The sequence below is a fragment of the Cricetulus griseus genome, assembly GCF_003668045.3.
Source record: "Cricetulus griseus strain 17A/GY chromosome 1 unlocalized genomic scaffold, alternate assembly CriGri-PICRH-1.0 chr1_1, whole genome shotgun sequence".
In the NCBI taxonomy this organism is placed as follows: Eukaryota; Metazoa; Chordata; class Mammalia; order Rodentia; family Cricetidae; genus Cricetulus; species Cricetulus griseus.
The window spans coordinates 273,364,102-273,379,916 of NW_023276807.1; the positions used below are offsets into that span (position 1 = coordinate 273,364,102).

The window sequence follows — 15,815 nt, forward strand, 5'->3', positions numbered from 1 at the left end:
ATATCTTATCCCAACCCTTTACTCTGAGGTAATGTCTCTTTGACTTTGAGGTGTGGTGGATATTAGGATTGCTACCCCTGCTTGTTTCTTCGGTCCATTTGATTAGAAAAATCTTTTCCCAACCTTTAATTCTTGGGTACCATCTGTCTTTGAAGTTGAGGTGTGTTTCTTGTATGCAGCAGAAGGATGGATTCTGTCTTCTTATCCATTCTGTTAATCTGTGTCTTTTTATAGGTGAGTTAAGACCATTAATGTTGAGGGTTATTAATGACCATTGATTGTTCATTCTTGTTTGCTTTTGATTTGGTGATGGTGGCCAAATTGTGCGAGGGATTCTATCCCTTTTTCCTTTTGGCTATTGGTAAAGTGGGATTATCTGTTTCCTATATTTTTCTGTTTGTAGTTAACTTCTTTGAATTGTAGTTTTCCTTCCAGAACTTTCTGTAGGGCTGCATGGGTGGATATGTATTATTTGAATCTGGTTTTCTCATGGAATATCTTGTTTTCTCCATCTATATTGATTGAAACCTTTTCTGGGTATTGTAGTCTGGGCTGGAATCCGTGGTCTCTTAGCGTAGGTAGAATATGTATCCAGGACCTTCTGGCTTTCAGAGTTTCCATGGAAAAGTCAGGTATAATTCTAATAAGTTTCCCTTTATGTGTTACTTGGCCTTTCTCCTTTGATGCTCTTAATATTTTCTCTTTATTCTGTATGTTTGGGGTTTTGATTATTATGTGGCAAGGAGACCTTTTTTTGGTTGAGTCTATTTGGTGTTCTGTAGACTTCTTGTATTTTCATTGGCATGTCTTTCTTTAGGTTGGGAAAGTTTTCTTCTATGATTTTGTTGAATATGTTTTCTGTGTCTTTGAGTTGGATTTCTTCACCTTCTTCTATACCTATTATTCTTAATTTTGGTCTTTTCACGGTATCCCACATTTCCTGGATATTTTGTGTTAGGGATTTGTTGGACTTAAGATTTTCTTTGGTTGATGAATCTATTTCTCCTAGTGTATCTTCAACTCCTGAGATTCTCTCTTCCATTTCTTGTATTCTGTTGGTGATGCTTGTGTCTGTAGTTCCTGATCATTTACCCAGCGTTTCTATTTCCAGCATTCCCACAGATTGTGTTTTTTTTTATTGTCTCTATTTCAGTTTTTTAGGTCTTGAACTGTTTCCTTGAGAGATTTGTTGATATCTTGTATTTTTTGGCTTGCTTTTTTTTCTTCCATTTCTTTAAGGGATTTTCTCATGTCCTCTTTGAGGTCCTGTATCATTTTCATGAAGATGTTTTTAAGGTCATTCTCTTCTGCTTCTTCTGCATTGTGATGTTCAGGTCTTGCTGGTGTATGGTTCCTAGTCTCTGATGGTGTCATATTGGGTTTTCTTTTTGTTGAATGTGCTTTTATATTGACCTGTTCTCATCCTTTCTTCTGGTGGGTGTAGCAGGAGTCTCTTCCTCTCCTGGTGGGTATGGGACCAAGTTTCCCTTCTGGTTGATGAAAATAGTTCCAATATTCTGATGTCTGTCCTTTTGTCATGGATGGTGGTGGCACTGTTACCAGGACCTTGGCAGTGTCTGGGTGTGTTGGATCCTGGCCCCGAGTTTGGATCTGGTGAGCAGACCCCTGACATCAGATGTCTCTGAGCAGGGTCACTGAACCAGAACCCTAAACAGCCCCTGGCCCACTGGGGCCGGTGGATGGAGGCGGGACTGCCACCAGGGCATCAGCAGTGTCCGGGTGTGCTGGATCCTGTGGCCGATCTCGGATCTGGTCTGATTACATGATTCTTGAGAATAAACTTTGTAGGTAGCAATGTAATATTTCAATGTTTAGGCCCCTTGGAGGCATGTATTTTAAACAGTGTTTCTGCATGTACATAGAAGTATTGTGTATGCCCAATCTAGAATAAGCAATTCTGGATTGGGTTATGGTCAGTATTAAAAGATACTTAAATGTCTCTTCAGTGACGGAATATTTAACAACATTTTTAAAAAAATTATGACATTTGCAAAAAATAAAGTAGAAAGAAAGGAAGGGTTAGAGGGATGAGGAAGAGAATTATATATGTCAGTTTATTATAAATTCTATTTGAAATGTTTATATTTTAAAAGATACAAAACACTAATTTTAAGCCACTAGATACCACAAGCACATATTATAATATGGAAACAACTATCACTTTTCCTCCTTGTATCCACTTTCTACATGCCCTTCATTATCTGCTAAAAATTCCTTCCAACAGCTGCATTTTCTAACCTATTCAACAGGAACTCCTGAACAGCTGCTGGCCAAGGACAGTGGCTTCCCCCTCTTCATTTACACTTGTAACATCTATCTAACAACATCTTCCTTTTTAACATTTAGAATAGTACCTGAACATCTAACTTCAGTTAAGTAAGTCTGTGATCATTTGAGCATCTAGTAGAACCCAGACTTCCTGTCTTTAAAAACCCTTGTGCCTGAAACGGATCTCAAACAGGGTGGTAATCTGCACCTCAGACTTCCTGAGGGTTTTTCACAACTATTGTTATTGTGAGTTTCATGACTAATCTTGTTCTGTATTCAAAAGAAATATGTTGGGCTTTCTTTGTCCAATGAGAAGCAATTTCAGAATTGTCAGATTAAAGTAAGCACAAATGCTTTGGATTCTCACGTTTCATTATCCTAGCTCTTTCTTCTAAATGTATTCTTTATAGAAATCAATAATTAATTGCAGTGGTAACATTAAACATAATGACATAATGCGGGAAAATATAACCTTTTGGTAACTTTTATGAAAGCAATAAAAATCTCAATTACATATTTTACAAATTAGTCTTGAGTTCAGCTTTTTATATAAATGCAGTAGAATTATATAGTAAAAACATAGATGTATAATCAATTCCTAGTTTCTATCCACTCGTAAAGTGATTCATATCTGGTATCATGCAGAGCACCGTGAAATATAGTTTAACCGAATTGAAATCTGAGAATCAGTCTTTTAGCAGCAGCATCAAGAAGGTTCAATTTATAGTCCATTATGATATGATTCAAGATAATTTGTTTATACCATATTATATATTCTTATTTAATATCAGGTGTACTATGAGATAAATTACCATAATAATAGAATGCCAGCCACATCATACATCAGAACTGAAGCATTAGTCCTGTGTGTGAGGATTCATTGTCCTTATTTTGTGATCTACGCTGGTGTTTCCCAGCATGGAACACACCTGTGATGAAAAAAATCACTGGTGCTACTTACTGGTATTTTTAATACAATTGATTTATGGCTTTTATGGAGAGCTGAGTTCATTTTACAGTCAATACTCCAAAAGTCAAAGAAGCAAAACCTCATAGTGAAAACATGAAGTATTTCTCCCTGGGAATGGAACACAGTCCCCTCAGTACTTGTTCAGAAGGAGCTTGAGAATCAGAAAATCTGATAGACTCAGTCACACCCTAATTTCATACATTTTCTTGAAATGCCCAATTTAGTTATTGATGGCAGAAAAAAAACACTAAATGAAAGATCCTCACTTTACATTTGTGTAAGCATCAGAAACCACATTGCAACTCCTGTGAAGCAGGCAACTGGTAGCTTATATATCTGGTACTTTAAGTAAGATGTGCATGAGGAAAACTGAGTTTTTTTTTTTAACTAAGAAGGCTAATTAGGTAGATATTCTTTATGTGACATGCTTAATAAACTAATTTAAAAATTTTTGGATAAGTATTGTAAATTGAATTACAATAATTTAGAGAATAAAATGATCAGCTGTAAGAGTTCCAAGATAGAGAATTTGGTGTGCTTGTGTATACTATCATATCATCACAAATGATATTTGGACTTCTTATTTTCCAACTTGTATCCCCTTGATTTCCTTTAGTTGTCTTATTGCTCTAGCTAGAACTTCAAGTATCATATTAATAGATATGAAGAGAGTGGACAACATTGCCTTGTTCCTGATTTAATCATCTATCTGTCTATCTGTCTGTCTGTCTGTCTGTCTATCTATCTATCTATCCTTCTATCATCTATATATCATCTTCTATTGTCCCTCCATCGTCTATATCTACTATCACCTAACTATATTTCTATTTTTCTATCTATGCATCTCATAATTCTGAATTAAATTTTAAAAAGAATATGCTTGATCAAATGTGCCCTCTAATATATTTTTCTTATTTTCTACATTGTCTTTTATATCCCTGCCCAATGTGCTTACCATCTCATTTTCTATCAGAGCAGAATGCACTCACTTTTGTTACCAGTGCCTCTAGTCCTTGTCCATATGCTCTCAGACTCAATAGTTTATTTTATAAAACTACAGGAACCTAATTCTTATCTTTAGGTCCAATCTGATACATACTACAATGGCCCTGCATTATCACAGATATCATATCCTTTAATTTTGTCAGTTATATATCAAATAAATGGACCCATACTAGGCACATATAAACTAAACATATACACACTCCTGGAATAATCATTATTTCCTAGAAAACATGGTGTACAAACACTTACACAACATTTAGATTGTGTCAGACACAATAGGTAAAAATGGTAATGTAGAGATGATGTAAAATTCATGGAGAATATAGGTAGGTTATGTGTAAATATACAACGTGTGCACTTGAGGATTTTGGTATTGTGGGGGCCCCTGCAACCAATCCATAATGACACTGAGAATTTACTATATAAGACTTCTCTGTCACACAGGACACAAAGGACTACCTTTGAGCCTGAGATCAACAACCTCACCACACAAGAAGCATTGGTTTTCTATTGTAGAATATTATTTTAAGATGTTCTACATTTGTTTTTGCTGTGGATCAAAGATGTATTGCATTCTTTTATATTGCATTAATTTAACTCTGTGAAGCTGTGTTACTGTGCCTGTCCCAAACACCTGATTGGTCTAATAAAGAGCTGTACTGCCAATAGCATTCAGAAGAAAGGATAGGCAGAGAGAATAAACAGGAAGAGAAATCTGAAAGAAGATCTAGGAGTGAGAAAAGGAGGAGGACTCAAGGACCCAGTCACCCAGCTACACGGCAAGCCATGGAGTAAGAAGTAAAGAAAGATACACATAAATATAAAAGGGCAAAAGCCCAGAGGCCAAAGGGAGACAGGACAATATAAGTTTAGAAAAGCTGTCAAGAAACAAGCCAAGATAAGGCCAGGCATTTATAGGAAATAATGTTTCCATGTGTGATTTACTTGGGAGCTGGGTGTCAGGCCCCCAAAGAGTAAAGAGCAAAGAGCCACAAGAGTAAAAAGTAAAAAACAAACAACAGTTTTCAGTGGATTTTGTTCCTGTTCACATACATCCTCTGACCTAAAGGCATCAGACTAGAGAATAAGGCACAGATACCTAGAGACATCTATATTGGAGGACACATTTTGTTCATTACCAAGGTAAGATTTTGTCATGAACTGGCTGTCTCATCAAGCCAAGGGCACAGAGCTCTTTGCAACCAAGTTCATAGTTTATTAATTTGCAGCCCCAGAGTGGTGCTTTCACCTGACCACCCAGAACAGCAGCCTTGACTCTTGTTAATTCCTGTCTCATTCTCTTCATTTGTGGAATAGTAATAGTCATACCTTATGGGTTTGTTTTGAGAATTAAAACACAATGAATGGATGACCCTTCTCCAGCTGTGAGTTATGTAATAAGCAACCAATGAATGATAACAGTGGTTGTAGTAAATGATGATAGTAATTACAAAAATAAACTCTGTCTATTAGACAATTAGTCACTGACACAACACAGTGTTTACTGTGATTTATCTTTGATTATTATATTTAAAGAACACAAAAATAGTCCACTATACACAGTGCACATGGCACAAGCACATTTTATTTAAACGCCCTTTTAGAGTCTCCTGATTTGTAGTTTTCTCTTGTTTATGAACTTCCTTTGATAAGGGTTGTTTCAATCAGATTTAACTTATTTTGGATATTTTATAATTGGGCTTTTCTCCATTATACTCATGGTTCTAAAGATTAGTAGCAAAACATGTCTCTGTCTATCTACTTCCTAGGTGACTTTCTAGGGTGAGTTTTATCATCCAAGCTCAAAATGCTGTTTTTTTTTTCACCTGAGTATGCAATTAACTGGGAGTTGAAGCCACCCCCAGGGTAGCTTTGTACTGCTGTGCTGTATCAAATGTTGTACTTTTCCCCTGAGAGATCATGACAAGTAAATTGCCCATTAAATGGTATTTGCTATGATTTCTTACCCAAAGATGACAGAGTTAGTATTGCTGTTTTCTAATTGCATGTCACATCTGTTTGGGCAGTGGTCATTTGCAAAGGTGCCTTACCAAAAGTGAGTGATGCTGAAGGTCTACTACAAAATTAATAGTAAAACTCAGCCTTGCAAGTTGTCTTGTGAATTTTCTTCTTTAGTGGACAAGGACATGAATAGAAATGAGGCTTTAGGAAACAGAAAGTTATAGTGACAGTCTTCAAGCCCAGAGAGGTTAATCTGCAGTTCTTTTCACTATGTAATTGCAGCCACCACACACTGTCTGCTAAAACAGATTTTGGGATCTTCAGATGTATTCTTTCAGTAATGTATGGTTCTCAGCAGGATAGGAATGTAGAGACTCTGATACCTTAAAGTGCATGGGTTAATACCCTGGAGGGAAACATCCCAGTTAATGGTCCTTAAGAATGAGACACAGTGGATGTGTTTATCTAGAATGAAGATAACCGGAAACATCTACACATCAGTCACTATGTGGCCAAATGATCTAAAGAGGCCGCAACAAACCACTGATGGCTGGAGACCAAGCCTGACATGGTGGTGCTTTGGCTCAATGTCCCATCAAGTCAGCATTTCTTAGCCTGTGGGTCACAACCCCTTTGGGGATCAAATGACCCTTCCACAGGGGTCACATATCTGATATCTTGCATATCAGATATTTACAATGTGATTCAAAACCATAGCAAAATTACAGTTATGAAGTTGCAATGAAATAATTTTATGGTTTGGGTCACCACATCATAAGAAACTGTCACAGCCTTAGTAAGTTTGTACTACATCAAGTGTTCTTGAGCCCTGTGAAAGGAGAGCCTTGATAAACTAAGGAAAGACAGGGGTCACAGATTAAAATGTTTGGGATAGATGAAATTAAATATGTGTGAGGCTGGATGAAACAAAAATATTCAGTGGTATAAGCTAAGAATTAACATGATTCTCAAGAGACAGAAAAAAGTCACAGATAAGGATGAGTGAAAGATAACAATAATGAACACATGAAGACAAAAATAGATCCAGAATCTTTCTTGAATGCAGTTCATAGGTTATGAGTATGTGAAGTCTGAGATAGTAATTAATTAGTTAACATAAACACATGGATGCTAAGAGTATTTCAGCCACTTCCTTCTCTACACTTTCCTTTCTTCAAGACACTAGATGACAGCTATAAACCAAAGGGAATAAAGATGAGGCTCAAGTGTTTTCTCCTCAAGCCTCCTACATCTTGCCTTCCTCCCAAAGGCACCACTTAGCAATTAAATGATACATAGATGCTGACATATTTCACCACCACTGCTCAAGTCTCTGGCTGTGGTAGGAAATTTGTAGTAGACATTATTCTAAGTGTACTTCCTAAGTTACTTCTCCTAGTAACCCTACAAGATAGGTCTGTCACAAATTCATGACACAGATAGAAAACTGAGGCAATTTATTTCTGAAAATCACCTCCCTGGTGTATAAAAGGACCACAATTCACATTGTAGTGCCATGAGCTTTAACCACTGTGCTTTATGTAGTCTCTTCTGCAAAGAAGTCACCTTCTCATGTCATTTTCAAGCCCACTACATTAGACAGCATGCATGAGTAACTGCTCAAATTCTGTTTTCTCTTGGAGATGTGTAATCAAGATTTCATCAGTTGATTTCAACACTATTACTCACACAGAGATGATTTTGTAAGTCATGGCTATAGCTAGCATTATTTTGGGTTTCAAGTTATTTCCAAAGCATGTAATTATGGCTTTGTAATGCAGACTCATGCCAATATATATATATATATATATATTTGTATGATATGAAATATATTATACAAATGATGCATCGTTTTACTTCCCAAAACATGGATTTATTTATGGTGTATCTTCCATTTTCTTTTTTTAATCTACATAGTTATACTTTGTAATATTTACTTTATATCTTATAAATTCTTAAAGTGATAGATGAGCCTCACTGTTAGTTGGCTGAATGTCTTCTGGAATGTTACATATAAGATGTATTCTGCCAGGAGCTGGTGAGATGGCTCAGTGGTTAAGAGCACTGACTGTTCTTACAGAAGTCCTGAGTTCAATTCCCAGCAACCACATGATGGCTCACAATCACCTTGAATGAGATCTGGTGCCTTCTGCTGGCCTGCAGGCAGAAGACTGTATACATAACAAATAAATAAAATCTTAAAAAAAATGTATTCTGCCAAAACATCTCCAACTCACCCCTGTATAAGAGTTCTAAATAAAATTTAATTGCTAATAAAATATAATGCCTGGTGAAATTTAATTTCTATGATGAATGATAAAAGAATCAAGACAATGTATATAAACTGTGTTGGAAAAGTATTTAAGATATATAATTCATTTAAAAATATTTGCAGTTAAGAAGGGGGGTTGCAATTAATCTTGGTAAATGAGTATAGATAAGTATCTATGAATTAGTTTGCTTTTCTGTTATAAGAAAACACCCTGACAAAAGCAACTTAATTGGAAAAGGTTCTTATTTATTTATTTATTTATTTATTTATTTATTTATTTATTTATTTATTTTTGGTCACAGTTACAGGATATAATGCATGTTGAAGTGAGGGAGCCGGTCACATCTCACCAATGAGTCTCATTGGCAATATTGCAAGGTTGAGAGGCTCTCTTTCCTGATGTCACATAGATTCCAGAAGGTTCTACACTCATCTACATACTGATTCCTTTACTCAAATAGAGAACTATTGTTGTCCTTGGAGTCAGAGAATCCATTATTTGAAGATTTTGTGTGTGTGTGTGTGTGTGTGAGTGAGTGTGTGTGTGTGTTTCTGTGTTTCAATGTGCATGCCATTTGAATGCGGTGCTCAGAAGAATCAGTTAGATCCCCTGGAACCAGAATACAGAATGTTATGACCTTCTCATTGTGGTGATATATTGTTCATGATCTAATTAAGCTTGCCTGGAGATCAGAATAGAAAGCCAGCAACAGTCTTAGAGGCCAGGCAGTGATGATACACATCTTTAATCCCAGCAACCATACGAGTTAGCCATAGAAGCTGGGCAGTGGTGGTGCATGCCTTTAATCCCAGCACTGGAGAGGTATATAATACAGGAGCAGGGTCTCAGACCTGGCATTCAGTCTCAGGGCAATTAGTCTCCAGCCATGTTGAGGACAGGATATCCCCAGCCTTGTCAAAGGTAAGAGCTCTTTGGTGGCTTGGTTGCTTTGCTTCTCTGATCTTCATCCTAAACCCCAATTATTATTGATCTCAATACTGATGCATCTAGATTTTCTGAAAGAACAGTATGTCCTCTTAACTGCTGAGTTGTCTCTCCAGGATCAGCATCCATCCACCATTTTATAAGGCAGATACACTGCTGTGTCTGTTTCAGCTTCCCATTAACCAGGATACTTTTCAGAAATTTCCTATTAGACACCTTATCTTCTTAGTTGTGGCATACAGTTAGAGGCATTTCAAAGTTCTTATATATGGAAACTGTTTTGTTTTTGTTCCATTTTTGATGGTCTCAGGGGACTGAACTAGGGTCTTATGCATGCCAGTAAGTTCTCTACCACGGAATTATATATCATTCTCCTTTTACTTTTGTTTTGAAACATGGTTTAAGCTGCCTAGTTTGGCCTTACATTCACTCTGTAACTTCAGCTGGATTTGAACTGGCAATCCTCCTGCCTCAGACTTCTGATAGCTGTGATTAAAGCCAGCACCACAGAACTTAGCTTGAAAATTGAATTTTGTTTCTCAGTCTCTCTTGAGCTTAGGTGATTTTTGTCTTTGCTTTTTGCAATTTTCTATTTAGTGCTTTTGAATTCTTTATGTATTTCCAAATTTGAATTTCTCAGCATCATCAATAATAAATGTACACATGAATTAAAATCCAAGTCTTGTATGATAATTTGATTAGAACAAAGGGAAACCATGCTCCTTTAAAGTAATCACAATTACTTATATATGTAGTTTGTTGGCCAAATTCTAAGCATGTCTAGGCACTTAACTATGTCTTAAATCCAGGTGAATACATAAAGACATGGTTATATATGTCTAAAAATCCCACACCTCATTTGTAGGAAGGACTCTCTTTTTTTAAAATTTCCTAAATACTGCAATGTATATCTGTGGTGTTATATTGTTTATGATCTAATAAAACAACTGGAAATCAAAATGCAAAGCTAGCCACACCCATAGAACCAGGCAGTTGATGATACACTTCTTTAATTCCAGCAGTCACACTAGTCAGCCATAGAAGCTAAGCAGTAGTGGCACATACCTTTAATCCCAGGACTCAGGAGATAAAGGCAGATGGATCTCTGTGAATTCAAGGCCACCCAGTGCTACACTGGAGTGAATTAGTCTGAAAGAGAAAAAGCTCACACAAAGGAGTTCTCAGCACTTTAATCCCAGATCTACAGAGGTATATAAAATAGGAGCAGGGATTTTAGCAGTCAGTCTCAGAGATTCATTCTCCAGCCACACTGAGGATAGGACAGTCCTTTCAGCCTGAGGTAGAGGTAAGAGCTAGTGGCTTGCTGCTTTGCTTCTCTGATCTTCAGCTTGAACCCCAGTATCTGTCTTTGGGTCTTTTATTATCTGTGTTATATGTATATCTCCACAGAGATGCCTTACATCAGGAAGAAGTTTTCCATTTCATTCTAAACTGGGATGGACATTTAATTTTTTAATTAATTAATTAATGTATTCATTCTTTTGTCTTTGATGTATTTTTGTCTTGGATGCTTGTGTGTAAAGGCCAGAATTGGACCTTGGGTGTCTTCCTATATTATTGTCCAATTTATTGTTTGAGAAAGGGTCTTTTGTAAGACCTCCAGAAGCTCAGGCCTCCAGAATCTTTTCTCAGGACTGCCGCCACCCCACTCACCATGAGGAGGCAGAAACTTGATGCAAACATCAAGAGGCTTTAATGAAAGGTGGATGTTTGTACAAATGGGCTCTCTCAGCATGCAGGCTAGAGAACAGCCCAGTCCCGTCCCCCAGGCACAGGCGTTTTTAAAGGCAAAAACCACAAGCTTAGGGAGGGGCGTGACCAGAGTCATGGGTTCCTAGGAGGCCTTTGTCTTGAGGAGAGGGCTGGGAATCAGATGGCCTCCTGACCCACCAGTTGTAAAACCTGCAGACCTCAGGATATGCTTATCTTGCTTGAGCAAATGGTAGCTATCTCTTTGTTTCATAGGGACCCTTAATTGTTAATTATTGACACATTGGCCAGTGGGGCAATCTGTTTCCTCCATGAGTCTCTTGGGGAGGGTGGCCATCTGGAAATTCTTGGTACCCAGTTATCTTATGGCCTTGTAAGCTGGTAAATTCCAGGCACTAAGTCATAGTAGTGGCCTTAGTTTCTGGGTTAGGCTGCCCTACATTCAGTTTGGACAGTTTCCTTAACTGGGCTATATTTCTTTGCTAATTTTTAAGTCTTTCACTTTCAGTAAACCAGAAGCTTTCAATTTTCAGCTAGGATGGCTGGCCAGGAGCTTTCAAGATCTGTTTGCCTCATGCCTCTCTCTGAGTACTGGGATTGTAGTTACAAATAACTATGCCCAGCGATGTGTGAATCGTGGGGATTTGTACTCATGTCCTTGTGCATTTACAGAAAGCACTCTTTCCCACTGAGTCATTTCTCAGGCCTAAAACATTTTGATTATCATACAAAGTAGACATTTTGTCATCTAACCAATTGTCCAACAATGGCAATGATTTCAATCATCCTTTGGCAAAAGAAGCAAACAGAGCTGGTGGTGGCAACCACCACCTTTGATCCTAGTATTTGGGAGGCAGAGGCAGGCAATCTCTATGAGTTCCAGGCCATACTGGTCTTCAGAGTGAGTTCCAGGATAGCCAGGACTGTTTCACAGAGAAACCCTATCTAGAAAAACAAAACAACAACAAAACAAACAAACAAACAAAGAATCAAACATCCAATTAATCTTTCATAAAAATAGAAGTCTTGAGGGCTACCATCAACAAACCAGACACCTAATTTTCTATAGTGTTTTTCCACAAACTTGTTTTCATACCATTAGTCAGTATTTATGAAGGAAGCACCAATAGTCAGGTATTGCAAAGGCCCCAGAAACAGGAAAAAAAAGAGCTTAAATCCCACTGAGCAAAACAAGAGCAAAAGGACTGGTTTAACTGGGCCTACTGCCCCCAGGGAAATTCCAAACTAGAACTGATCCTTTCAAGCTCCCTTCATCCTGCCACACCCAAGCACTCTATGAGAAGTTCTCTTGCACAGAGAGGTTGTACCTTATATTCATTGAGTTCTTTGTTAGTCACAGTGCAGAAAGGTGAATCAACTTGAATATAACTGACTTTGGCAAAAGATGTTGCATTTAAATAGTTAGGGTATGATATATTTTAGCAATATAATGTAGAAACTGGAGGCATTAGCCATGTGATGGTGGTGTCTGCCTTTAATCTCAGCACTCAGGAGGCAGAAACAGGCAGATCTCTAAGAGTTTTAAGCCATTCTGGTCTACAGAGTGTGTTCCAGGACAGCCAAGGCTATACAGAGAAACCCCATCTTGAAAACAAACAAATAAACATTTAAAAAACAAAGAAAAGAAGGAAGAAGTTGGAGGTAGTTTGTGCTAAGTAAGGTGAGTTGTTGAATGTTGGTCACTTTGTATAGGAGATGTAAGCACAACTATTAAACACATGAGCTACAGTCACGGATTCTAGTCTGGCAGGTGGGTCACTAGATAGACCTTATCCCATTCAGCCTACATAAATATGTGCATCGCATCTCTCACACAATATCTGAAGATTCTTGCTTATTCTTGAAAGTCAGTACTGCCCTAAGAAGTCTCTGTGCTTGTGAAATACAAGGACAGTCAGACAGTCTTAAGATTAGTTGCAAAGAAGGATTAACTTTGAATACAGTGACAATTGTTGGCTTCTAGATTTTTGTGAAATAGGAAACTATATCATTTGGTCAAATGAAATGAATGATGAATGCCATATAGCTGCAATGTCAGAAATCGAGTTGAGGGCATACTAAAACATAAAAATGAAATTTAGAGACTTTTTAAAAAATTGACTTTAAAAGACATACCATAATGTATTTTATAGTCCTAGTTCTGCAGAGAGTTATAGTTGTGTCACTCAGTTAAATATCTTAATAAGGTCAAGACCTTACAGATCTTTCCTAAAGTTCATAGTCCAGAGTTCATTATCCCATCCTGAAGCTTCTACAGACTGATGCACACCTCTCCCGAACTATTGGATCTCCCATTGCAATTCTGCATTTAAAAGTCAAGAAAAATCTTGGCATCCAAAAGAATATAATCCTCATTCACTATTAAAAATAATTTCAATAACAGTTCTCAAAGTATAAAATACTTGTGTAGAACCTATTTTGACTTTAATAATTATATATGTGCATCTATAATGGAGTTATAATAAACAGAGTGGTGCTAACTAAGTGGAAGATAGTAATTCTGATATGTAGGTAATGACATATTTCAGCACTTAACAGAGAAGACAAAGAGAAATATATACATTAGCACTTCATGTTCATGGATTAGCATTACCCTTCTATGGGTTACACAGAAGACTAGACATACACATATGTATTTAATTAGCTGTTTTCTGTTCCAGTTATTTCTCAGTTCCTGTAGTCACAAATACCTAATGTTGCATATTTTGAGACTTACCTTGGCTGCTACTGTTAGCTACTAGTGGAAGAAAATCAAATCTTACTTGTCTTTGAGTCAGCAACCCTGAATCTTACTCACCAAGAAAATACTTTAAATACTCCAAATAAAACAAAATACTCTAAAATGACATAATTATCTCTATATAGATATATAATTGACTATACAGAGTCTGTATATCACAACCTGTAGAGGAAAACATATTATAATATATGCAAAGAATTAAATTTTGTATTTGTGTTTCTTTTATACTACTACTTGTCATAAAATGAAGTATTATACAATTATTTTTCCATTCATAAACATTATAAAATAGAAACTGAAAATATATTTTACCAGTAAGACAGACCTATCTCATTAAAGCCACTGTAGCCCAGCTCTTGCCTGCTAAGTCCCAGGTCTTCCAGGTCCATGCATTTAAATCCTTGGGGGCACTGGTAGCCTTCTTCTAGCTCTGGGGAGCAGTGTGTATCTGGGATAGCTAAACTATTCCAGGTTACATTCCTGTGAACAGCATATGAAAGTGTTAGATATTTTGGTAGTTGTAAGTATTGGTTAGAATAATTAATCATTTAATTATTCTTTATCAGTAACTGCTATATATGGACACAAGTTGAGATTTAGAATTTGTATGTTGTATTCAAATGTAGTAAACATTCTCAAATGATAATTGATTCATTCCCCTAGCACATCTTAAAAGAATATTACCATATTCTGTTTTTGCCTGTTTGACTGTTGTTCTAATGAGAGAGAGAAAGAATAGGCATGGGGTTGGGTAGTTGAGATTGAGAGAATCTGGGAGGAGTTAGGGGAGGGGAAACTGTGATCAGAATACATTATATGAAAAACTACTTTCAATGAAAATATATGTATTTAAGTTTTATTAAAAAAGAAGATTGCAATAAGCAAATGTGTAGAAATGGGAAGGAACACTAGTTTGGATTGGACTTTGCCACTCAGAACGCAACTGTACTAGTAGGCAAACATTTTATTACTCCTACTTTTAGTCAACATTAAATGATGAAGGGCTCCTTTTTTGTATATTACGAATGGGAAATCTTATAAATGATACTAGACCTTCTGGTATATACATACATACATACATACATACATACATACATACATACATACATACATACAGACATTCATACATTCTTGTGCAGTTTAGAAGAGAACCAGAAAAATAAGGAGAAGTTGATGGAAGAAAGCCCAGTATTTTGGCAAGGGAAAACTTAGGAGGAGGTTTACTGATAGCTCTAAGAAAATTGAAGTCTTTTAGATGGATATTGTCACATTTTCATCTTCTTATGGGACAGGTCAAAAATTAAGTTGTATATGAATTTGCTTACATGATGGATTTCTTCATATGTTCTAAAGTTATAACTAGAATGAGACTGAAGTTCTCATGCCAAACTCTCAAAAACAAGCCAGTATGCCATGTGAGGCCACTTATGTTGGCTTGCAGAGGTCATAGTGTGGGCTATGTAACTCGACAAACCTTCTAAATGGGGATTTTGTTGTGGAAATTGCTACCTGTTAATGCTTCTAGGGATTTCCAGAGTCCCTTAAGCCTACCTTAAGCTGAGTCTAGAGCTCACTGATTTGGACTGGCTGTTCAGCAAGCTCCCAGGATCGCATATCTTTGCCTCCCCAAACCTGAGTTGAAGCCATTTTCCTTAATGCCTAGCTGTTTACATAAATGACATGAATCTAAACTCAGTTCCTCATACAGCAAGCAGCTTAGTGTTTGACCTATCTTCCCAACATCTCTTTGGTAAATGCTTCCAATTATTGCTTCCTTCCTCTTATATGACACAAATCTCTAGAATCTAATGTATAAGTGTAATCTCTGAACTGTTTGATACACATGTACACTGTTTTACACACACACACACACACACAC

General features: G+C 36.9%; 1 protein-coding gene across 1 annotated transcript in view; it reads right to left on the reverse strand.

Annotated features, from left to right (window-relative positions):
• Positions 1-15,815, reverse strand: part of LOC118239709 (sodium leak channel non-selective protein-like) — a 153,023-nt gene that overhangs the window by 111,898 nt on the left and 25,310 nt on the right. Inside the window, exon 6 of the mRNA XM_035453125.1 lies at positions 14,262-14,416. Within this exon, the coding sequence (XP_035309016.1) occupies positions 14,262-14,416 (155 nt within the window). The remainder of the gene's footprint in view (positions 1-14,261; positions 14,417-15,815) is intronic.